A 26,939-nucleotide genomic window follows, 5' to 3' on the forward strand; every position below is an offset into this window, starting at 1 on the left:
AATTAAAATATATATTATAAATATAATTATTTATTTATATATATAAATATAAATTAAATAAATTATATAAATATAAAATATATGTATTCGAGCTGTTATCGAGCCGAACACGAGCGAGCTAACCCCAGCTCGTGCTCGACTCGTTTAATAAACGAGCCGAAAAATTCGGCTCGTGTTCAGCTCGTTTACTAAACGAGCGATTCGATCTCGAGCTCATTTCGAGCCGAACACGAGCTGGCTCGCGAACAGCGAGCTGGATTGCCACCCCTAATGGAGGCCTTCATGCTTCTAAAAACATTTCAAGCTTCTAAAAACATAAAAGCCGAACTCTGAAACAAAATATATTTTAACTTAACTACATGAATACCAAAGTATAGTAAATTTAATAATTGAGCTACTATCCTGTTTAAGGGGTTGTTTGGCTAGATACAATTGTAAATATAGTATAGTTGGAGATTCATGTAGTTAAGTTAAAATATATTTTGTTTCATTGGATATAGCAAAAAGTATTGCAATTATAAATAATTGTTTAGTTATTTACTTATTTAAAATTATTTTCTTAAATTGCTGTAGTTAAAAGTGCAGCCAATTTAGGCGTAGTTTTATTTGCTAAAATTAAATCATGTTGCACTTCCATATATTTAAATTTGTATGCAATTAATACTGTAATATTTTTACATCTGCTTGCAACCAAATAATCCTAAGCAAAAAGCAGTGTGATGCAGTTCCAATATTGTGATACGACAGGGACTAACGTACCATTTTACTCGAACGGAACATTTCAAATTTTCAAACTCAAAACCCTAGAAATCACACGCGCGCGCCCTTTCTATCCCGCTCCCGCCCCATTCCTTCTCTCCTCTGCCTCCTCCAAACCCCAAACCCTAACCCTAATCTCCGATTGATCATCATCCATGGAGAAGGGTTTGATCTCAGTCGACCGGTGGGGCCAGGAGAGCCAAGCCTACTTCCTCACCCACCTCCACGCCGACCACACCAAGGGCCTCTCCCCGCAATGGTGCCGCGGCCCCCTCTTCTGCTCCCCGATCTCCGCGCACCTCCTCCCCTCCAAGTTTCCCGGGTTCGATCCCTCATTGATTAGGGTTCTCGACGTCGGATCCACCCAGTGCCTCTCGCTTCACTCCCACACCGCTGGATCGCAGGTCCGTGTAGTCGTCACTACCATCGATGCCCATCATTGCCCCGGTTTGTGCTCAATTTGAGCTCTAAACCCATCTTAGTTTCTATTGATTTTTTTGAATTGTGCTAAGATTTGATGGTATTGAAGCAACAGTTTCACTTTGAGTGAGGTAGAATGGTTAGCTAATTGTCTGGAGCGTTTATACTTTTTTCTTTTTAAATTTCCGAGTTGCCTATAAATCAAAATTTGAGTCAATTTTTAGCTGAATTTTGCTGGTTTGGATGTTAGAAATTTGTCTTTAGTTTCTCTTCCCTTTTTTGAATTTTAGCTGAAACAAAATTGCTAGCATGTTAGGTAAATGTTTTCTCTTTTCGAAATAAGGGTTGTTTCTAATTTAAAAATTAAGAAAAATCATCACATTTGGAGACAGAAATGTGATTTTTAAACATCAGGATGTGATTCTAGAGTGGCCTACTGGATAAAAATTGAGTTTTGGGCAGGTGCGGTGATGTATTTGTTTCGTGGGGAGTTTGGATGTGTGCTGTACACTGGAGACTTTCGCTGGGAATTGAGGTCAAAGAGGGCAATGATGGGAAAGAAGACGCTTCTTGAAGCTCTTCAAGGAGATAAAGTGGATGCTCTTTACTTGGACAATACATATTGCCATCCTTCATTCTCATTTCCTCCTCGTGAGGTTGTTGCCGAGCAGGTTTGTTTTTGTTTTCGTGTCTCTATATTCTTCATTGGTTCTCACACTAGTTATGAGTGTTTATGCACTATTGGCATGTATGGCAGTCCCAAGAAAATGTGGGTACAGGAACCTCCATTTCTTAACTTCACTTGCTGAGCTACAGTTTAATTGTAAATCTAATGTAAATGAAGAATGAGAGAGGAAACAGATTCATAGATTGGTTGATTATGGAACAGTATCTTGAGAGGAGAATAGGTCCCAATCACATGGAATCCCATTTGCATGTTAATTAGGACTTAGGCTTACCTCCTAGGTTACAACCATTAGTCAATATAAGCATATTGCATTAATTAATGCTACTGTACTCTTGGCTCAACGCATGTTAGAAAAACAGACCCTGGGTTTTTTCATATTTAGTTTTGGTTATAGTTAATATATCAGCTATCTCAGAATAAGACAAAAATAATGAATTAGAGTTTTCGTGCCAAATTTTGATGCCATGGAAAATATTGTTATTGCTTGGCCGATGCTGTGTTGGTTTTGTGATAGATCTTAAAAATTTATGTTGTCTCAGCATAGACATATTTTATTAGGAAAGAGAAACTTTCCTGGGGAAGTTGCTCAACTGAAAATTCAAGCTACAGTATTCCTCATTTATAACAGTAGTGGGATAGCGACCTGCTTCTTAGACATAACAGCATAGGGGAGATCAAAAGACACTTAATTGGGTGATAGGCTTGTGATCAATTGGTTAACTAGCAGTACAAAAAACTTTCCTCGTGGGAAGCACCAAAGGGTACAAGTGCCAGGAACCTACCGTGAAGAACATAGATATCCCAAGAGATTAGTATAATGGCCAGACATCGGGATTATGATTGAACACTAGAATGTTCTCAAAAAGATGGATTAACCATCTTAAATCTACTTATGAGTACAAATCAGACTGAAACACTATGTACAAGATGCTAATATTAGATTGGTCGGGAAGATGCTAAATATCACTAGGCCTTAGGATATTTGAAATTTAGATTCTTTGTGGTTCTGAAGTTACTCCAGTTTGGAGCTGATTCTCTTGCCGTGGCAGTTTCTCAAATAACCAGAGATTATTAAAATATGGAAATTACCAAAGCCATTTCAAGATTTGCTGTGGAGATAAATATCTCGGATGCCGCTTGAAAAAGGGACTATATATACCTGAACGGCTGAACATTCATAAGGTTACAATTACCCGATATGTAATGATCAAAGTATACGCTATTACGCATAGATCATGGGGTTTTAGACATATCTAATGACCTGAATAGCAAGACCATTGTCATACCCTGGAGCCACAGCGAAAGCCTATCTCGGGCATGTGCACAGACCTGCAATGTGTAGAAGGATGCGAAACGTCAACATCCAACCAATTCCATTATTATTAGACAATACCATATTATTGATGAAATACAAGCAGATGGGTATTTGGAGCATACACATTAACTACTACAAACTAGAGATAGTTTACATCAAAATATCACTCCCAAAATGGATACATGATTTTTTTTTTACTCATCCACCCTCAAGTTAATATATAAACTAAATAATACATTGCTATATCAACATAGCTCTCCAAAATATAAAAGGGTACTCGGTCCAAAAAAGGTGGAAGGGCTCTAGGCTCTAGCTATTACATGCCTCCTTTCTACGATTTTGCACCTTTTTCATAGCTGAAGGCATTGAAAGAAAACATCAAAAAAGAGGGTGTGGGAACTATTAAAGATAGTTCCCAATGGGTATAACTGCTGAGACGGGCGCTCTATACTCACTACAATAAATTGTGTTTTGGAGGACGCTTAGTTTCATAGTTGTTGACGCTACAAAGCGTTGCTAAATTAACCTCCGACGCAGTTAAAAGCATCGTCAGATGCGTCAGGATGTTGAAAGTCGAGAGAAATAAGCCGACGCGAGGGGATAGCGTCGATACTCAATGAAGACGCTAATAAGCGTCTTTATTTTAGACTGCCAACTACTTTTCCCTCTTACATAACAACAACAAAAAGCGCCACAATATTTTGGACTTGTGACGCTTCAAAACGTAGTTAATTTATTGAATTGTTGACTCTTAAAATAACAAGATTTTAAATTATATAATTAAATCATTTAATCTGCTGATGCTTCAAAGCGTCAACATTTTATATATAAAAACCTCATTTAGATGATATTAAATTTAATTTTTTTTTCATTGGATATAAAACTCATACACAATACTTTATGACTTGAAGCACAAACTTACAACTTTTCCAGAGGACAAAAAACATATATAGAAGCAAACAAAACTAAAAGAAAAAATACATTCATTCATAATAGAAAGAAACATGTTCACTAATAATACTATAAAGCTAACAAGTCATGGTCATACATTACAAGCAAAATATTACCAAAACATGACAGATTCGTCTCAAAATGGATCTTAATTATAGCATAGCTCAAAAGTTAAGTAAACCAAATATCTGGAGCAGGATTTTCTCCCGCATTGCCCGAGTCAGAGGATCTAGCAAAATCAGGAAACTGAGAAGCTACACCACCTAAATTGTTTGATGATCTTGCAAAGATCTGGAGCATAGATGCGACTTGGTTCAATTGAGATTGAAAATCTTGTTGCATCTCGGCCAACTTGGTATCATAGTTCTGTTGCATTTCCGCCAACTTGGACTCATAATTGTTTTGCATAGTTTTCATTTGTGATTGCAATTCCACACTATTTTGTTCTGCATTGTCCATAAACCTAAATTGCGCTTGTGGCCCAAACACTTGCGTCGGCGAAGGTCCAAGTCCATAGCCCCTAACTCGTCCATATTGCTCTTTTCCTATTAGTTTACCGAAAACTTCATTTTCCAATTGAAAAATTGCATCAGGCGATTCGGAGGATACCGAACGTTTAGCAACTTCAGTCATGCATTTCTCCTACAAATAGAAAAAAGACAGTAATATGTCAACAACTTAATTAGGACTACTAATACTTGACAAGTTATTAATGCACACATATACGCACCACAAGTCTCTTTGATGTATCATTAATATAATTTCCGTCTTTTTGTTTATGAGTCGATGCAAAAAACTGAATACGAGACGGTTCTCTATGGTTCTCATCCTCCTACCACCATCACACAAATAATTTAGTGAGCACAGAAGTTTATCATATAATATAAAAGAAAATAAAGAATTATACACTATAAATACATTCATCATAAAATTTTATATGCCTATTTCAACAAAAAAATGGAATAATAAAAGAAAGAACATACAAATTCTTGTCTTTTTCTAGCAAAGCTCATTGATCCAGTTGTATGAGGAGTTTTAACATTTGCACGTGCCATCTTTCCTATCCGAGAATACAACTGTTGAAGTAACAAATTTATTATATAAATATTTTGTGAAAATTTAGAAATTCAACTAACAAGGAGGGAAAAAAAATCTTAGTAGCATTATTAAAGGCATTGATAATGCTAGTATGTTACCTCACTTTTCTCCGAGAACCATATGCGAACAAGATCAATCCATTGTTGAGGCATAATTTCATTTGGTACAGTACTTGCAATTTGTTGCTCTGTTTGATCATTTACCTTATATTTTGCTTTAAGTTCATACTTATAACCCTTCCATTTTCGACTAACTGATTTTAATATCCATGCATTGACACACTCCTTAGAAGGAATAGAGAATTTACTCTGCATTGACAAGAAAAAGCAAACTAAAATCAATTGTACAACCAATAATTAGATGAAAATAATCCAAAGTTCAGTTTTGATACTAAAAAAGAGGTATTCTAGCAGTTAAAAAAAAGTAAATCAAGTTATAACTAATTCATCCAACTCACACATACTATAAATATCAGTTAACAATGCTAATATGCTTTAATATGATTAGCAAAGTAATTCATCAATGTAAACTTTTACTACACAACCAATATGAATACCTATTCTAATAAATTTATATAAAGAAATGATCATAGTATGACATAGGCACATTGCAATTCGAAATAGAGAATGATTGCTTACTCGAGTCAGATTAATGATATTAATTTTGAATGAGTTTGGCATTTTCTTCCAAGTTGGATAGTGGATAGGGCACAAATTCGCCTTCCGTGCAACCGTCCCTAACCAACCCCCTAAGATACCGCCGGATTTTTTCACTGGTTGCCCAAATTTATTGCAAGAGACAACAATTTTTTCTCCACCAGGCAAGCTCCAAACATCTTTAGCACGAGTTACCCCTCGTTTTGTCCTCACATTACCTTGCTCATCTGTATAAAAAAATATATATACCAAGATAATAAAGAAATAAAACAATTCACTATATATAACATTAATAAAAATGCAATGTACAAATTACCAACTATCTCTACTATTTCATCATATCCAACATTAGCTTGCTCTTGGATTTGAGATTGGCTTTGCGAATCAGGTTCTGAGCTGGGTTCTGAATCTGATTCTGTGTCAAATTCTGACTCAGTACTATTTGATCGAGGATCTTGTCGAAGTGAAGTGATCTCACACTCTCGTAGTCTTTTTGACCTAGCCATGATATTAAAGCCTGCACAAATAACAAATGCTCAAACATATAAAACAAGATATTAACAAATTATGCTATTGGTTAAGTATTCTATATGAAATGCTCTTGTTCACACTTTTTCTCTGTTACTTCACAGTAGCTATATAGCTCCAAAAACATAAGTTTTATATTTTATGCCTTCTAATTGAACATATCAAAGAAAAAGAAAAGTAAGATATAAAATTAATTACTTAAATTTGACATGTACTTAAATTTGATGCACTACTGCTCTATATGCTGCATGCTTTACAAAGCTTAGTATAACCCAAAACAAAAACTTAATTTATTCAAAATAATCATACCAAAACAATTGGAAGATTAGCAACCACTATGGATTAACTAAGAATATGGGGAAAAGAAAATTTTTTTTCTCTAAAAGTATGTTATGCTAGTTTCTATTTACTAAAACTTCTAAAATGTCAAAAGAGGATAAGGCAAGCAAATAAAAAAAGAAACTAGAGGAAACAAGATTATAGTATCCAAAGTTAAATGCATAAAAGAGATGTAACACATACATATCTTTCGTTAAAGATTAAAGTATATTAAAGATTATTCTCCTCTTCAAAATCTGTTCTAGCCCAGTTCGTATCATCGTTGAGTTCGTTAGCAACAATTGTGTTACAAGGCATGCACTGAGTATAAGTATCATCATCATCCTCGATTTCCAACCTAACCCCCATATCATATAAGTCCCTTGGTTTTACCGTAATGATGTAAGACCATTCTATATTTTTTGGATCTTGCACATAAAATACTTGTTTTGCTTGAGACGAGAATATGAAAGGATCATCCTTCAAGAGTTGTCCAGTGTGTATCAACTTGGCAAAGTTCACAAGAGTAGATCCATGCACATCTTGCTTCAATCCCTGATGTGATTTAATATCCGCCCAATCACAACGAAATAAGACAACCTTAAAGCTTCCAAAATAGTCTATTTCTAGAATATCTGTAAGTATGCCATAATAAACTTGTCCTTCTGCTTCCACCATAACCCCACAATTTTGAGTCTTTCTATACTTTTCACGAGATTTTGTATGGAATCGAAATCCATTAATGATAAAGCCACTAAATCGCCTAGCAATGTTATTTGGACCTCTAGCAATTGCTATAACTTCTTCCGAGCAGTTGCCTTCAATTAGTTTCGGCACCTAAAAAGAATTAGTTTAGTCAACTTTACTTATTCAATACACATAAAAATTAATCACAATACTTATAAACTTTTTATTATGTGAATTATATATTTACCTGTCCTAGAAACCATTCAGGAAAATTTTCAACTAGCCACTTTTGTTCAATATTTTTGTTAGCTCGACAACCTCGATTAGCTCTTCGTTGAGCCGCCAAAAATTCACTGCATTAAGTTAAATTTTAGAAAAAGTAAAGTTAACCAATGCAAATCAAATTATTTATAAAACATCACATAGTGATAATCACCTACGATAACATGTGACGTTGTCACAATGAAGAAGCACATATCTATGTGCTTGAGCTAATGAGATTTCATCAAGTACTACACTTTCAACCTTTCCAATTATTCGTCCTCCAGACGAGAACTTATAAGATTCTGCATTATCAACATTATCATAGTTCCTTTGTAATCGGTTGAATGTCATCTCTACACCTTCTAAATATCTAGAACAGAATGTCAGACATTCTTCGGCAATGTACCCCTCTGCAATTGACCCCTCCGGTTGTGCTCTATTACGGACATAAGATTTTAACCGCACCAAATACCTAACATAATAAAAGTTTACAAAAAAAGAGACCAATATAAGTTTGTTTAATTTAGTAATAAATTAATTTCAAAAATAAAAGATAAGATAGATTATAATTTCTCACCTTTCAATAGGATACATCCATCTATAGTGTATGGGACCGCCTAGCTTTGCCTCCGAAACTAAGTGAATGAGAAGATGAACCATAATAGTGAAAAAACTAGGAGGAAAGATTTTTTCCATACGGCATAGAGTAAATGCAATAGTTGACTCCAATTGATCAAGCTTATTAGGGTCGAGAGTTTTAGAACATATAGCTTTCAAGAAGAATGACAGTTCAGAAACAACTGCTACAAGTTGCCGTGACTTAGATGCTCTTAGAGCTATCGGGAGGATATCTTGCATCAAGATATGACCATCATGACTCTTAAGGTTTGAAAGTGTCCGCTCTCTTAGATTCACACATCTTGATATGTTTGATGCATAACCATCGGGAACTTTAATATTCCGTAAGATTGTTAGAAAATCTAATTTTTCTTGTGTAGTCATCGTGTAAAGTGCCGGAGGTAAATAAGTTCTCTTGTTAGGATGCAATTTAGGATGAAGATCATGCCTTATACCCATTTCCTTTAGGTCTAAACGTGATTTCAAGTTGTCCTTAGTCCTCCCATTTATGTTCAACAAGGTTCCAATAAAATTATCACAAACATTTTTTTCTATATGCATTCCATCTAGATTGTGCCGAAGAAGATTGTGCTCCCAATAAGGTAGCTGAAAAAAGATACTTCTTTTTTTCCATAAATGTTTTGACACACATTGCGTTGATGAATCTAACGTGCCACTATCTTTCCCAATGTCATTATGATCATCTCTAATGAAGTCATCCGCATCCTCAAACACTCTCATTTGATTTGCAGCTTCTACTTGCACTTGTTCCGCCAAATTGCCAACTTCTTCTCTCGTCCTTTTCTTAGAAGAATTTAAACCTTTGCCATATCTATAACATATACCTTCCAATTGCTTTAGAATTTCAGTTCCCGAAGGTGAAATTGGAGCAGATCGCATCTCAATAGTGTTATCAAATTGGTCTTTTTGAAAACGAAAAGGATGATTTGGTTCCAACCATCGCCGATGGCCCATATAACAAAACTTACCTCCGTATTTCAGCCAACACGAGTTGGTTGAAGTTCCACAGCACGGGCATGCAACACGTCCCTTGGTGCTCCAACCAGATAAGTTTGCATAAGCCGGAAAATCATTAATGGTCCACATAAGAGCTGCCTTCATTTTAAAATTTTCATTTGTGTAAGCATCAAATGCATCGACACCATCCCATAGTTGTTTTAACTCCTCTATGAGAGGTTGCAAATAAATATCAATGTCGTTGCCAGGACCTTTCTCTCCAGGAATAACCATTGAAAGGATGAATGATGATTGTTTCATACATAACCATGGAGGTAAGTTATAAGGAATTAACACAACCGGCCAAGTGCTATAGGTGGAACTCATTGTTCGAAATGGATTGAATCCATCACTAGCAAGGCCAAGTCTAACACTGCGAGGATCAGATGCAAAATTTGGATAACGTGTATCAAAAGACTTCCATGCTATACCATCTGCCGGGTGCCTCAAAATTCCATCTTTTGGACGACTTTCATCATGCCATCTCATGTTAGAAGCTGTCTTTGAAGACATGTAAATCCTTTTCAATCTTGGTATCAAAGGAAAATAACGCAATACTTTGGCCGGTTTTTTTTTTCTTTGGAACTCATCATCTTCATTAATTAAATCAACCTCGGTATCCTTATTTGTTACCCATCTTGATAATCCACACACCTCACAATTTTCTTGATTTAATCTTTCACCCGAATATAATATGCAATCATTTGGACAAGCATGAATCTTTTCATACCCAAGACCCAATTCCTTTATCAACTTTTTAGCTTCATAAGAAGATATTGGTAATGAGGTGCCTTTGGGAAATGCATCTTTCAATAGTTGGAGCAACATAGTAAAAGATTTGCCCGACCATCCATTTAAAGATTTGAGATGGAATAGGCGGAGAATGAATGATATTTTTGAATAATTTTTGCAACCTGGATATAACTCTTGATCACAATCAAGCACTAACTTTTCATATTGATTTGTGTCATTAGTTGAAGCATTCGTTGGACACTCCGAAAAATGTTGCCCATCAAACTCCCTAGAAGCGTGTGGTTCATCATTAGGTTCATCCAAATTCTCAATTATAGTCTCATTTTCTATTACTGTAGTGTTCATATCATTAGTTGTAATTCCAAATGCATCTCGTAGTAATCCTCCAATGTCATCTTGACCTAACTTTCCTCCTTGCATACTACTAGTTCTTTGATCTGTTAGAGTTTCTTCTATAGAAGAATCATCAAAACGAGACATCAAAAATGATTCACCATGAAGTACCCAATCAGTATAACCTAGTAAAAAACCATTCCATATCAAATGTTCTTCAACAACTTCTGGGCTAAATGAAAATCGGTTATAACACTTTCTACATGGGCATAGAATTTTTCCATTAATAATTGCTTTCTCCACAGCAAATTTAATGAAATTAGTAACACCATCCATATATGCTTTATCATTTCTTGGCTTGCTTATCCAACTTTTGTCCATTATGTTACAAATTTTATGACTAAAACCTACCACAAAAAAGCAAGAGAGGAAATTGAACATGGGTTAATTTCCAAGTTTGAAGATCTATTCTTAAATCAACAATCACTAAAACAAATAAAGTGAACAATGATTATAATTTACAAACTAACCCTAAAATTGACTAAAAGATTAAAACACACAATGCATTACACAGTTAGGTACAAATTTACTATTTGGAAGCTTAAAAAGGAATTAACAACACAACGAAACAAGACTAAATACTAAAGTAATGTATTAAAATAAAAACAAAATTTCATTGATTGTATTAGTCATCAAAATATAATCTTAAGCTCTTTAAAAAAGAATAGTTCTATAAAGGAAGGAAATTTTCATGTTGTTCTTTAAGTACCTAGAATTAATCATGATAAGTTGTGAATTTGATATAATAAGATCTAATATAAATTCCTGATCTTATATCTACGTATCCACTTCATTATATAAAACCAAAAAAATTCTATACTCTTAAATTAGGCAAATCTAAAACTAGTAAACTCTAGAGTTTCTATATAAAATAATTGGATACGTAGATATAAGATCAGGAATTTATATTAGATCTTATTATATCAAATTCACAACTAATATATATCTAAATGCAAAATAATACTTTATAGAGTTTATATGTTATACACTACAACGAATACTTTTTTTTAAGGAGCAAACTAAATATTTAACTGTCAAAAAAAAAATAGTAAACAAAGGGACAACTCTACCAAAACATGAAAAATAACTCTACATATGTAATGAAATAAAAGAATATATCCTTATACAGCTTAAAAGAGATAAGCAATTAAGAGTTTCAAGCTACTATACTCTAGATAAATTGCACCAATATCACATCAAACTAAGTATAAGGTCAATAAAATATCTCTTGATAGTTAGATCTCAATAGGATAAATTGCATCATTATTCATTCCTTCCTCATCCAAACTAGGGATGTTAATGGGTATGGATACCCGAAATTTTATCCGAACTCGAACCCGAATGAAACAGATATATCCAATACTAAATGGATATGGATTTGGATATGGATATCAAAAATAGAAACCCGATGGATATGTATTCGGATATGGATTTTGACTATACCCGACCTGAACCCGAACCCCACCCGAACACGAATTTATTTTGTATTATATATATATATATATATATATATTTGATGTTATATTTGAATTTGTATTTTAAAAATTTAGATTTAATATAATATATTTTGAAATATTGAAAAAAGAAATAATTGTTTCGGATTCAAATTTTCGGTTTCGGGTTCGGGTTCGGGTTCGAGTTTCGGATTTTTGGTCGGGTTCGGGTTTGGATATGGATTTTTAAAATTCGTTGGGTTCAGGTTCGGGTCTCGGGTTTGGAGTCGGGTTTGGGTTCGGGTTTTTAAAAATCCGCCCCAAATCTGACCCGTTGACATCTCTAATCCAAACCCCTATATTTTCTCTGCTTGCCTTAACTTTATAAAACAAACGTAAAAAAAACTAAAACCAAAAAGGTTGACAAACTCTACAATCCTTAGATTAAGGGTGCAGAAATTACAACCACTTTGGATTGTAGGGTTAGCACTTTTCTACACATCATACTTACACTGAAGTTTCATTACGGACATTGAACTTTTATTTCTTTCAATCGAAGTATTAAACTTTAATTTTTGTCTTATAAAACAGTTAAGGTTTAGTTAAAATTTTTCACACTTATGAAAAAAACATAATAAAATTTTTAATTTCTTTTACCAAATACATAAATATTAAGTAACAGAGCCTTATTTTTTTAAGATTGCACATAATATAAAAAATTCTCAAATAACTCTGTTTCTTTCAATGACCTAAATAGATAAACCCCAAATCCTCACTTTCTCAAAAGCCCAAATAGAAAACCCAAAATCTATTTCTTTCTCAAAAACCCCAACAATTGAAAAATCAAAGAAACTAAAAATTATTGCAAATCAACTAACAAAATTTGACCTAAATAGAAAAAATTAGTTAGAACTGAAACAATAAAAAGTAAGCACATGCTTAATTACTTGGGTGATGGACAGCTTTCGTTCTCTTTCATACACTTGTGCTCTCGCCCGTAGCAGTGCACCAAGGTTCCGCGCACAATAAATTAAGTCGGTGGGGCCGAGCAACAATTTAGCAGTAGTTTTGGGCCCAAGGAAGGTCAGTAGGAGGGTGGGGTAGAGAAAATGCCATGGGTGGGGTAGATAAAAGGTCACTGTGGAGCAGAGGTGAAAAAAGCTATATGATAGTGGGAGATGTGGCTGTGGTTGTTGGGATGAAATAAAATAAAATTAATTAGTTGTATTTGGGTTTTGGGTTTCCACGCACATTTTTGGGGTTCCCGCGTCTATTGAGCCGTTCCCGCGTTTATTAAGCCGACGCTTGGGAGTTGCATCGCTATTTTTGGACAGATGAATAAAGATGCCGACGCTTTGTTAAAGCGTCATTAAAAAAGCGTCTCTGAAACCTTATTTTTTTGTAGTGACTACTGGGTCCGCTCGAGGCATCAATAGTTAGTAATGAAGTAAATGCCTGAGATACAAGAAAACTAATAATGGAAGAGTAAGTACTGCTACTACTATTATGCCTCTGACAACTGTGAGTGAGTAAGAGTTAGATCAACTAAGTCAAATATATATTGACTTCTTAACGTCTACTACTAGATGATTTATTGTACCCATCTAAAATGCATCCATCAATTACCCAAGCTATGTTTCCAATAATATTTTGCCCAATCCTTTGGGACCGTCATAGGAGTCTGGTCCTAGCTTGCGTGGCGCCTCATGGGTAGTGTTTAAAGAAGCGCGCCTTAGATGCGCGCTTAGGCGCCTAGGCGCTAGGCTCATCGGCCAGCACCTAGGCAGCCCCTAGGCGAGCGATGTTGCCTAGGCACGTGCCTAGGAAGCCTAGGTGCACGCCTAGAGCTAGGCGTAAGGCGCGCTCAAGGTGCGCTCAAGGTGCGCCTTCTTCATATCTATTTGGAGCACGCCTTCTTCATATCTATCCTAATGGGTTGGGATTTAGATCTATATGCTCTAATGGGTTTGGATCCATATATTTATTGGTCTATTGGGTTGAAACATCTAAAATTAAATCCAAAATCCTTGACTAACATAATCTAAAATCCTAAACAATCATCAAATGACAAATTTGACAAAGGAGAGGAGTATTCTTCATCAAGTGATGAAGATGATGATTGATGATTGATGATTGAGGAATGAGGACTAATTAACATTTCTAGTGTGACATATTTTGGCTTGGAGCCTTGAACACTTAGCTTTCATATGATACTTTTTTAATGGTTTTTGGCTTGAAATTTTAAACTTTTATGCTTGTTACTTTTTTATGATCTTGTGCTTATAATTATAGGTTTATCAAATCAAAATTTCTTATATGTTTGTGAATTACTAGTTATCTTTATGCTGGCCTTTATTTGGAGACAAAAAGGTAATTTGTTTTTTTACTTTTATTTGTGTTATTTTATTTTTTAAATATTATCATATATGTTGCTTGGCTTCTTTTCATTTTTTTCTTTTTTTTCTTCAGAAAACATGGTTATTTTGTAAGTTATAGATTATTTATTGTGATAATATGATTTTAAAGAGTATTTAGTGCTACTTAACAACTATTAGAAAGTATAGTAAAGAACTACTTGGTTATTTTAAAATTCTATGAAAGTGTGCGCCTTACTTGTCTCGGGCACGCGCTTGCGCCTTGCGCCTTGCGTGTAGGCTTTAGCAGTACTTTGCGCCTAGGTACAGCTTGGGCTTTTCTAAACACTGCTCATGGGTCATGTCTAGGATCCATCACCCTATCAAGTCATGCTATGCATCCATCACCTAGGGTCGTGTATCGCATCCATCACCTAATCGGCACTCAAATAGCAAAGGCGAGCACACTTGCATGGTTATACCTTTGAAGGCCAAAGCCCACGAGGTTGCGACTATAAGAAAATCATGTGTACGTAGCGGCAGAAAATATCACAATTATTAAAATTTTCTAAACCAAAGACCACCTCGTGTTTCTTTTTAGATTTTAAATAATCGATCTAATTGATTTAATTAGATAGGATTTAGTTTTTCACCTTGCGCAGGTCGAGAACACCGCGAAGTCGATGATCATTGGTAAAAACTATTAGTCCTCGCTAGCTGTGCAAACTTCCCTACGATTCCGATCTAGAGTATGCTCCTATTCACTGGTTAAAGAAATGGCTATCAAGAACGAATTAATCCTTTCTTTTTTTTTTAAGTATCCTCCTCTGAGACAGAAAAATAGGAAAAAAGAAATGGAATGCAGTAGTTGAATGAATAATAAAAAAAGGGATCTTTATTTATTCTTTTCTCTATCCATATTCATACATATCGAATTCTTATCACGATTCATGAACTAATGACTAATTCTTTTTATTTTGTATTGATTGATATAAGGAGTATTTTATTGAAATAGGTCTCTACTCGCGTCCACATGAAGTCACATCCTCGATCGAACTAATTAACACCTTCGATCTGCGATCTGATCACGAAATAATGCTTTCGTCGTTTCGGGGGAGATAAATCAATCTTCTAGATGTGCTAGCAATCTTTTGAAGATCGATAGCGATGGATTAATTGTGGAGGACTTGAGGAAGAGAGAGAGAGGATTAACGGCTAGGGTTTTCTATTTCTCTTGTAAAAATAGTATTTCAACATATCATATGACATATATATTTATAATGAGGAAACCCCAAGCCTAATCTTAATTATGATTGAAATCCTAGTCCGATTGGATTATCTAATAATCCCTAAAGTTAGTTTTAATTTAAATCGAATATGAATCCTAATCTGATTCATGTGTAACATCTACACATAAGTCCTCATATTATTTAGTAATGATTAGTAAATTCACCATGTGACATTTGCAATTAAATACTTCTAATTTACAACAATTGCAAATTAGTCCTTATACTAGTAAATTAATAAACTTTAATATTTAACAATATTATAATTGCAATTAAACTACTTGATAAACATCTTTTCTCATCTCCTAAATATTGATCATGCGCAATTTCTTATGTGTGTGACTTAATAGGTTCAATTTTGTCTAATAGTGAAATATGATATGATCCCTATCAACATCACCATCGAAACTCCTTTCAGTGGCTCAAAACACTTTTGATTCCAACCTTATAGATTAATTAATCATCTATAATTATTCTTATTAGTTCCTACAATCCACCAGTGGCGCTTTGCAGGATGTAGTGACAATCCAATCAGAAGTGAATATCAGGCTGAACCTCTAGGTGCAGTTATCATACAATACAATCCTGACTAAATGGAGATTATGGAATACTCGTCAAACCCCATCACCTATCATACAACAAGCTTGATAGAACAGAAGCTTTATAGTTACTCTTGGAAACCTCTTTCCATGCACCATATTACCTTTGCCAAGGATTTCTGAGCTTTGCCTTACAAATAGTACAAAACTAATTATCTCTCTACCGAGAGAGATAGATTCCCTATAAAAACACACCCATTCCTAATATGAACCCACTGTAGCTAATATATACTACTAAAATCCATGGCTAGTATTAGAGTTTGTTGCATAATCAAACTACAATAGCCTCATATTGAATGGCTGCGGTGTCGCAGGTCTAAGGATAAGTCGTACCACTACATCAAACCAGTTATTGACGAGTGAGTAGACATCCATTTAACTGTTCGTTATTGGTCACGCTCAGTACTCTTGTTTTCTAACAACCACCTGTATATTCGCTCCAGTGTCCCCACACTGATGATTCGAGTTTCGTCATCCCAAAAGGAAAGCGGCGCAAACACCAATCTTATCGGATCAATCATCGTCCTAATGATGATCTACTGATTGAGAGCATTTAGTAATTAATCACCAATAATATAAATTTCAAATTCTCAACTCTTAAGAATACATGTTATTATCTTATTAATTCAATGGCTGATTCACGGACACATTAAACATGAATGGAATAAAACGCCCAAATATATAAATAAAAAAGATCAAATACAAAGATATGTCTCATAGAAAAATAAAATGTGTCAGCTTGAGAGGCTTCTAGGGCATAAAACTAACAATCTCTCACTTGCACTAAAGCCAATTGGCCATGTATCTAATGCCCATTTTCTCAAGATGAATCTCTAGTTTCTGTTTAGTCAATGCTTTAGTGTGTTCGCCATATTATCCGCGGAGGCAGCTTTCTGCACTTTAATATGCTTATCCTTGATGTACTATCTGATTTTATGATATCGCCACTCAATGTGTTTGAATTTTTTCCGAACTATTGACCAACCATTGCAAATAAACAAATACCCAGATGTTGACTTTCTATTGTCTATGTTGGATATAAAGTCCGAACCCGTATAGCCATTAACTCTGAGTTATCCTCCAAAAAATCAAGAATATATTCTCAGTTTTTCTTAAGAATTGAAGAATATTCTTTACCGCTATCCAGTGTTCCTCTCCTCGGTCTGACTGATATTGGCTAGTGACACTCATAGTTTGTGCTATATTAGGTCGAGTACATAGCATCCCATACATTAAGCTCCCTATCGTTGAAGCATAGGGGATCTTGCTCATGCGACTTCTCTTTTCAAGTGTCCTAGGAGGCTGTCTTAGAGAGGTGAATTCCATGTACCTCCTTTTGAATTCTCTATGATGAACCTTTTCAACACTTCACCTATGTACATAGTTTGTGAACAAGCAAGCAACTTCTTAGATCTATCCCTATAGATCTTTATCCCTAGGATATAAGATGCTTCACCAAAGTCTTTTATGAAAAACTCTTTAGATAATCATAATTTGACTGATGTCAGCATATGAATGTCATTCCCAATTAGAAGTATGTCATCCACGTAGACCTTATTGTATATGCATGGCTCTTCTTCATTTATCATGAAATCGAATGATTCAACTGTATCGTTGAAACGAGTGTTTCAATTCCAATAAGCTTGCTTGAATCCGTAAATGGATCTTTGAAGCTTGGACGCCTTGTGTCTCCTATCTTTGGAAGTGAAACCCAAGGGTTGCTCTATATAAATATCTTCTTCAAGATATCCATTCAAGAAAACAGTTTTCACATCCATTTGCGAGATCTCATAGTCATAGTGTGCAACAATAGCAAGCAGAGTTTTGATAGACTTTAATCATATCTACATGTAAAATGTATCTTTATAGGTAATGCTTTCGTGTTGACTATACCTTTTTGTGACTAGCCTAGCTTTGTTGGTCTTTACCTTTCCATCGGAACCAATCTTTCTCTTGAATATCCATTTGCATCCGATGGGTACAATACCCTCCGATGGATCAACCAGAGTTCATACTTGATTGGAGTACATTGAGCCCATTTCGGACTTCATAGCTTTCAACCATTTATTGGAGTCGATGTTTGACATCTCCTCGCTATAAGTATTAGGATCATCTTTATGGTCATTGTTTCCCATTAGGAACATTTCCTCCATCTCCTCTACAAATAATCGATATATCTATCAGGAGGATTGGAGACCCTGCTTGACTGGCAAGGTGGCGGTGTAATCTCTGATATCACGGAGTTATCAGAAAGGGTTGTTGGAATACTCAATCCTGGAGAAATTTTCTCCTTTTGTTCTATTTTCCTCCCGTTGCCTCTAGGCAAAATAAAATCATTTTTAAGGCAGAAGGCATAACGGCTCACAATCACATTATGGCCTTATGGGAGATAAAAATAGTATCCAAGCGATTTTTTGGGATACCCAATGAATTTATCTTTGACTGACATGCTTTCCAACTTGTTCGTCTTTAATTTTTTAATATGAGTAAGACTCGGCTTCCTGCAATGCCACATTTTATATGGTGTGGTCGGAATAGATTTTGAAGGCATTCTGTTCAGAATATAGATAGCCGTAAGTCGAAAAGCTTTAATACATCTCATGTATGAAAAATACAAAATCTTAAATCAATTTTAAAAGAGATTTGGCGTGACATTGCCGCATACCGTGCTGCATGATGCACTGCATGTGAGCGCACATGACGCCCCACGTGAATGTGGCATGTATTGCATACCTCATGCTGTTAAGATTTAAAGAAGCCATTAGAATTAAATTAAACATGGCATGCATGGCCATGTTAATTAACCTTCAATGACGTGTAAAGTCTTCATGCCAATAGATTAGCATGCATGTATGTGGTCACGCGTTGACCAAAACCTTGCAAGCTGCCCACTCATTGCACGCACACTGTTTGAGCCACACTAGTGCCACTTGCACGCCGTGTGCCACAGTTGTGTCACCAACGCATCGCTCATCGGTTCGATAAAATATGCGATTTCGGTGAATCTAACATTATTTTATCAAAATCAGCTGCAAATAAAATTATATTTTATGTGCGATCCAATCAATGCTTCTAAATAATCAAATATTGTTTGAAAAAACAATCTTCATTGTTTTTATTTCAATCGTTTCAAAAAACCCAATTAACATCGAAAAAGAGATTAGATCTAAAACAAATGACGGGGCTGGCTCTGATACCATTGTAAGAAAATTATGTGTACGCATCGGAAGAAATTATTACAATTATTAAAATTTTCTAAAGTAAAGATTACCTCGTGTTTCGTTTTAGATCTTAAACAATCAATTTGACAGATTTAATCAAATAGGATGTAGTTTTTCACCTTAAGTGGGCCTAGAGCACCGCGAATTCAACGATCGTTGGTTAAAAACTATTTGTGCTTGATAGCTGCGCAAACGCCTGGCCTCTACTTGCGTCTACACTCGTCCTTGATCGAACCTACTTGCGTCTACACTCGTCCTTGATCGAACTAATCAACACTTTCAATCCGTGATCCAATCACGAATTGATGCTTTCATCATTTCGAGGAAATAAATCAATCTTCTAGATGTGCTAGCAATACTTTGAAGACTGATATTGATAGATTAATTGTAGAGGACTTGAGGAAGAGAGAGAATGATTAACGACTATGGATTAATTATGGAGGACTTGAGGAAGAGAGAGGATGATTAACGGCTATGGTTTTTTATTCTTCTTGTAAAAATAGTATTTCAACATATCATACGACATATATATTTATAATGAGAAAATCCCAAGCCTAATCCTAATCCCAATCAAAATCCTAGTCTGATTGGATTATTTAATAATCCCTAAAGTAAGTTTTAATTTAAGTCGAATCCGAATCCTAATCTGATTGATGTGTAACATTTACACATAAGTCCTTATATTATTTACTAATGATTAGTAAATTCACCATGCAACTTTTGCACTTAAATACCTCTAATTTACAATACTTGCAAATTAGTCCTTTTACTAGTAAATTAGTAAACTTTAGTATTTAACAATATTATAATCGCAATTAAACCACCCGATAAACTTCTTTTATCATCTCCTAAATATCGATCATGCGCGATTCTTATGTGTGTGACCTAATAGGTTCAATTTTGTCTGGTAGTGAGATATGATGTGATCCCTATCTACATCATGGTCTAAACTTCTTTCAATGTCTCAAAACACTTTTTATTCCAACCTTATAGATTAATTAGTCGTCTATAATTATTCTTATTGGTTCCGACAAGTTCCCACAATCTAGTAGTGACGCCCAGTGGCATGTAGTGGCAATCTAGTCAGAAGTGAATATCGGACTAAACCTCTTGGTTCCGTTACCATACAATATAATCCTTCTATCGCATAGTCCCAACTAAGTAGAGATTATGGAATACTTGTGAAACCACATCACCGTCATATGACAAATTTGATAGGATAGAAGCTCTTATGGTTACTGTTGAAAACTTCTTTCTATGCACCATATTACTCCGGCCGAGGATTTCTAAGCTTTGCCTTACAAACAATTTAGAACTAATTATCTCTCTATCGAGAGGGATAGATCCCTTATAAACACACATCCGTTCCTAATATGAACCCACTGTTGCCAACATATACTACTAAGACCCATGATTAGGATCATAGTTTGTTGCATAGTCAAACTACAGTAGTCTCACATGGAAAGGATCAGTAGTACCACTGCAACATTGAACTAGTTACTGACGAGTGAGTAGACATCCATGTAATTCATTGTAGTTGGTCACGCTCAGTACCCTTGTTCTCTAACAACTACCTGCATGTTCGCTCCAGTGTTTCCACACTGATGACTCGAGATTCATCACCTCAAAAGAAAAACGGCACACACTACCAAATCAATCATCGGCCCCATGATGATCTACTGATTGAGAGCATTTAGGAATAAATCACCAATAATATGGATCTCGAATTCTTAACTCTTGAGAATACATATTATCATTTTATTAATTCAATGGATGATTAATGGACACATTAAACATTAATGGAAATAAAAGCCCAAATATAAAACTAATAAAGATCAAGTACAAAGATATGTCCTATAGAAAAGTAAAATATGTCAGCCTGATAGTTTCTAGTGCATACAACCAACAGTGACCCCTACGAGCGAATGGTAATTGAGTTAATTTTGGCTCTCACAAGCGATGGTCACATGCTATGATCAAAGAGATCCTATCTATAATAGTTACGACAGCTCTCTTACTCTATTGTCATTTTCTCGAACATGTGATAGGCATCTCAAATGTTATGCTATCATAGTTATAATTGGGAAATTTCTACTGCATTCTCAAATCATGAATATTTAAATTTATACTATGAATGATCCTTTGTTCCAATTACACTAAGTTCTTGACCTAATTGAGTTCTCATTATCAATGATCTTGACACTCTTGGTTCACGGGTATTAATCTCAACAATGCAATGGGTTAATACAATAGTTCTCTTTATGCCTTAAGCAAAGATTACATATAATCAAGATAGAGTCAAATGTTATTTATGTTGGGAACTTGATGGACCGCCCGTTATGCACTACCAACACAGATATCTGCATGAAAAACAGAGAAAATCGAACGAATGGTAAAAGAAATAAATGCAAAAAGAAGCTAAGATTTACGTGGTTTGGCAATTGCCTACGTTCACGGGGAAAGCGAGAGATATTCCACTATATAAAGAAACAGAAATACAAGTTTACACCTTATGTCTTCTTCAGATAAAAAAACCAAAAGCCTTATGGTGAATTCCACCTTTCTCTTGTTCCAACGAAAACTCCAAGAATAACCGGAAGCTTTTCATAAAACCGAGAAGACTAAATTAGAGAATATAGAAATCTTTGACCAAATTCTTTGTGCCGTTGCTTCGAAGAATCAGAACCGCTTAGGCAATTGGTCGAGAACCGCTGCTCCACTACTGACTTCAATTCATCACATGCGTGCTGCCTCTCTACCACCATACAGCCACTAGAGGCGCCGTGAATTAATTAGCCGGATCGTGGATGCTATCTAATTTGTCCACACACACGCACCTTGTTCACGTCCGTATATGCATGTATATATAGGTATAGTGCTAATTCCTTATCCTACTCCAATTCATAATTAACATGAATTAGAGTTATGCATAAAAAATCGGACCCGAAGGGCAGCCAATAGGATCTAACTTCAATTTGCTAAATAAATTTCCATGAACCGGGGGTCTATATGCACCAAACCAATAATAACGAAAGAAGGCATATTTCTTAACAATTTACACTCTAAGCATAGTCAATTTTTTGGAAAAGAAATATCCTTAAGCTCCATAATCATAAGAATTAGGTTTCTCTAAACTTATGCTATGTAACATGCAAATATGAAGTCATCAAAATAATCATAGATTTTCATGCTATCATGAAAATGAAATAAGGAAAGGAGGAAGAAAAGAAATTTAGGGGGAGATCACCAATTTCTTGCAACAAAAACTCACCGGATAGTCCGAGAAAATCTTTCATTTTTCTGAATCAAGTTGTCCTGTCCTCTCTTCTAATCTTAACAGATTTTTGTCAAGTGATGAAAATTTCCAAAAATTCTCATAGTAAAGTTCTCCAAAAGTTATATGAAAAATAGGTAGAAAAATATCTTAGCTTAAGAAATCCTTGAAGTTACTCCAAATCAAGTTGTTGATCAATTCCAACCTACTGGAGGGTTTCCAACCCATCAATTTCAAGCAAAAGCCTCATATTTAGAAATCCTCAATTTAACCTTAATTTGACATAAACTAGAAATTCTTCAATCTACTCTCAATCCATCCAATTAGAGAGTTTAGACTTAATTACTGATCCAATCTAAGCCCAAAATCAAGCCTAAGGTGCTAGGATTGAGGATTTGAATCTCCAAGCCACCTCCCTTCCAAGCTTCAAGTTTCAACTCCAAGGTGATGGTTAGTTGAAGTTCCTAGAAGAAAGAATGAAGAAGAAGATGGGCGAGAGAAATAGGAGCAGGAAGTGAAGAGAAAACTCTCAAATGTAACCAAAACTATCAAAATAGTATCAAATACTATTTTTCATTAGAATTTCGATATTTTGCAAAAGTCTAGTGCAACTTACAACCACGCCTCTCATTCATCACCACCCAAAACCTCACCAGCTTTCTTCTACGACTTCAAATTCCAGTAAGGATCAAATAAACATTCCAAACACAATTCTAAATCGATAATTCACCAATTAGATCCTAATTAGATGCTGGTCCATTAAGACCATCTTTCTCATAATCCAAACTTCTTTCCACAAGTACTAACTTTTATTTTACTCACCGAAATCCTTCCAACTAGCACCGCATATTATATCCCATTCATATTTTCTCACTATAAAAGTCTCTTACTCTAACAACCATATTAGGTAAATCCCAGCACATGGAGCTTGATGAAAGCCATACAAAGTGACGATGAGATGACTAATATTTATTTGCTTGAAGGACTATGTAAGAGATGAATCTGGAGATTTTAGTAACCTAGTCTTCTTCACAAAAATATTCCAAAGAAATCTCTAACTATTCATTACTAAATCGAAAACAGCTAGAGCAACGGTTGAAGCGGATAAGAAACGTGGGAAAAGAAACAACTTAACATATCCGGTCTTTCTTCCGTATTATTTATTGACCTGCTTGTATTTTCAGTGTTACATGCATGTGTTCGTGTATTAAATGATGTTCATCTGCATGTGCGTATAGTGTGGATACTTGTTGCTTTCCTGCTTCTCATTTGGAGCCTTTGTTTTCCTTGCATTTAGTTTTTATTTTGATTCAACATGCAGGTGGTTGATATCATTACCAGGCACCCTAACCATGATGTTATTATCGGCATAGATACACTTGGAAAAGAAGATCTACTGTTACATATCTCACAGGCCCTTGGAACAAAGGTACAACTATGTTCTCTCTGACAATTAGGTGTCCTCATTATGTCTTTTTTGATAATTAAGTGCCCTCATAGTTCAACAAACCTTTCATATACTTCGTTTTGTAAAGCTCTTTCTTCACTTTTCGTCCCTTGAATACAAGTTTGTTTTAATGATCAACGAGCTCAGTGTAAATTTTCTTGACCTGCAATATTACCATGAATAAAACAGTAAAATATCTGCATTCATATATGTTTAATTTGCGTAAGGAGTCCTCAATCTTTTAACATTCTTCTGGTCTGGTCCCCTTACCTTTCAGTTCTTACACTTGGATTCCTAACTTTTGGGGTTTGATTCAGTCTTTTCTGTTCAGTTAATTACCATCTTCGTTTGCCTAACTGCAATGCAATTGACTTATTGTATGACTGTCGCTTTGGCATTATGGGGGAATATGGGGGAATATAATAAAAAGGACAAAAGTGTTTCAGAATGCAAGATCAGGGACGACAATTAATAATTGGGGAGCATGGTTCTGTTTATGCTTCATATAACTTTGCATTAGACATATAATCCATATTTGGAAGTGAGAAGTTTCAAATACAAACGTAATGTATACACGTTCTTTTCCTTAGATTTGGGTGTGGCCAGAGCGGTTACAAATAATGCATCTTCTAGGGTTTGACGACATTTTCACCACGAATTCAAATCTCACAAGAGTCCGTGCCGTTCCACGTTACAGCTTCACATTTGATACACTGGAGTCACTAAACACAATACATCCGACAATCGGCATCATGCCCTCTGGCCTTCCTTGGGATTCGAAAATCTTCAATAATGATGATAAGCTGCATCAATATGCTTATCCTGTTCTGTACTCTGAACACTCATGCTTCAGCGAGCTACAGGAGTTTATGAAGTTAGTCCAGCCATCGATCGTCACTGGAATCGTGTCCTCATCCTTTTGTTACATAAACCCACGCCACTATTTTAGCCGTCTCAACAACTTCAACTATGAGAAGGCTGAGAGCTTAAAAGGCAACAGAAATAAATCATTGCTAAGGCGGACAGGTTCAAATAGGCTGAAGGTTAGAAAAGAAGGGAAATTCAAGATTGCAGGATTAAGTTTTCACAGGGGCAGAGTGGCCATCATGAGGAAGGAAAGGCGGGGGGCTAAGATTGCTGAAACAGATGCACTGTGCACTTCTAAATTGAATGTGAAGATGGGGTAAGCTGCAGCGGCAAGACTACCTTGTATATGAGAAGAATGTAGATTCTCATATTGTACATACTAGCTGATATCTTTCATTCAATGCAGTGGTTTTAGCCGTTGGCATGTGTTGAGGATATACTTTTCTTAACTGATATAAAATTGTGTTTGCATGCGATATGAGGTGATGGCTATGAGACTATGGCTTCCTACAGATTGTAATGATTATGGCATTAGAAGGGTGTTGTGTATGATACAGATCTCAAAAAGGTCGACACCGGACATGTTCTTTCTTCGGGTGAGCCTAATTTATCTCCTTCCTTTTCACTTAAAACCACAAGTATAACTCGCAAAAGAGTAAGTAGATAATTTACCATAATATGCTTAAGAAATTTGAAAGAACTTTCTATTTATTCCTTTCTTTTCCCCTCAACTAGGTAAGTAGACCTCATTGTGTTTTAACATATTTTGCATTTTGACTCACTCATGTATTTGCTGTTGTAATAATAATTTAAACTGTGTGTATATATTGCTTTTACATGCACACGTTGTATGTGGGGTTCGCTTGCACATTAATATGATTCTAGCTAGCAGCTAATGATAGATAAACTAGCATTTACTCAAAGCCCTTATTATTACTTCTTTTAATCACAATTATATTTATGGGCATACGACTCTGTAGTTATTAACGGAGACATTTTTTTGCTTCTTATAAATTAATATATATTCATTAAATCTTACGAAGTTCCGCTTGTGAACAATTAACAAGTTCAATAAGTTTTACTATCAACAAAAAAAGCAGCAATATTAATAACACCGCCCGTATTATTATGGCCGTAGTAGTTGTCCATTTGTTCCCTAGCGTTTGTTACAGCCATGGCTTAGTTTGGAAATACAGAGATCAAAATGTATTCATTTTAAATTATTTGAATTTGAAAAGTACGCACAACAACAACAACAACAAGTCCGGTATACTAACATAAGCACTAGTCCGATGTATTAACGTACTAGAATTTTAAATTTCAAAATTAAAAATTTTAATTTTTTGATTAAAATTTAAATTTTAGATTTAAGATTGTAAATTGAAAATTGAAAAAAAATTTAAACTTTAATATTTAATTCTTTAAATTTTTTGAAATTTTAACTTTACTTTTCAATCTTCAAAGTTCCAATATCAAAATTAAAAATTAAAAATTTAAAATTCAATATTCAAATTGCAAATTTTCAAATCTCAAATTTCAAATTTTAAATTTTAAAATAGTAAAATTTAGTACTCAAATTTAGTTTTTACATTTTAAAATTTAAAATTTAAATTTTAAAGTTTTAAATTTCAAATTTCAAATTTTAATTCTTCATATTTAAAAAATTCAAAATTTAAAACGTTAAAACTAATGTTTTTAATTTTAAATTTAAAAATCTAAATATTAATTTTCAAAATTCAAGACTTTAAAATTTAAAATTTAAAATTTAGATATTCAATTCAAATATCAAATTTAAATTCTATTTTAGATTTTAAATTTTAAGTTTTAAACTGAAATTCGTATTTTGACTTTAAATTTTAAAATAAAATTCAGCAAACATAACTTATTAATTACAAACAACAAGACAAATTTGTCAGACAATTTTATAAAATCAATTCAGGAAAATCGCTTTTTCAATAGTCTCAGTTGAATATATTATACAGTAATTAACTAA

General features: G+C 34.7%; 2 protein-coding genes across 5 annotated transcripts; one reads left to right on the forward strand and one right to left on the reverse strand.

The window, feature by feature from the left end:
• Positions 840-25,796, forward strand: LOC109708648 (5' exonuclease Apollo). Its single transcript, XM_020230459.1, has 4 exons — positions 840-1,206; positions 1,642-1,850; positions 23,954-24,061; positions 24,670-25,796. The coding sequence occupies exons 1-4, from the start codon at positions 915-917 to the stop codon at positions 25,264-25,266; spliced, it is 1,206 nt and encodes a 401-aa protein (XP_020086048.1). The 5' UTR covers positions 840-914; the 3' UTR covers positions 25,267-25,796.
• Positions 3,140-9,523, reverse strand: LOC109708647. 4 transcript variants are annotated; one of them, XM_020230458.1, is made up of 9 exons: positions 7,857-9,523; positions 7,668-7,773; positions 6,204-6,404; positions 5,870-6,114; positions 5,330-5,539; positions 5,117-5,209; positions 4,864-4,965; positions 4,397-4,775; positions 3,140-3,196 (listed from the first exon to the last, which is right to left on the reverse strand). In XM_020230458.1, exons 2-9 carry the CDS (start codon positions 7,681-7,683, stop codon positions 3,174-3,176), a joined length of 1,269 nt encoding a protein of 422 aa, XP_020086047.1. In that variant the 5' UTR covers positions 7,684-7,773; positions 7,857-9,523; the 3' UTR covers positions 3,140-3,173. The 4 variants fall into 4 exon arrangements, 3 of the variants coding, with proteins under 3 accessions (XP_020086047.1, XP_020086045.1, XP_020086046.1); XM_020230456.1 differs by lacking the exon at positions 3,140-3,196 and having other exon boundaries at positions 4,264-4,775; XM_020230457.1 differs by lacking the exons at positions 3,140-3,196; positions 7,668-7,773 and having other exon boundaries at positions 4,264-4,775; positions 8,262-9,523.

This window comes from Ananas comosus, linkage group 4 (genome assembly GCF_001540865.1).
Source record: "Ananas comosus cultivar F153 linkage group 4, ASM154086v1, whole genome shotgun sequence".
In the NCBI taxonomy this organism is placed as follows: Eukaryota; Viridiplantae; Streptophyta; class Magnoliopsida; order Poales; family Bromeliaceae; genus Ananas; species Ananas comosus.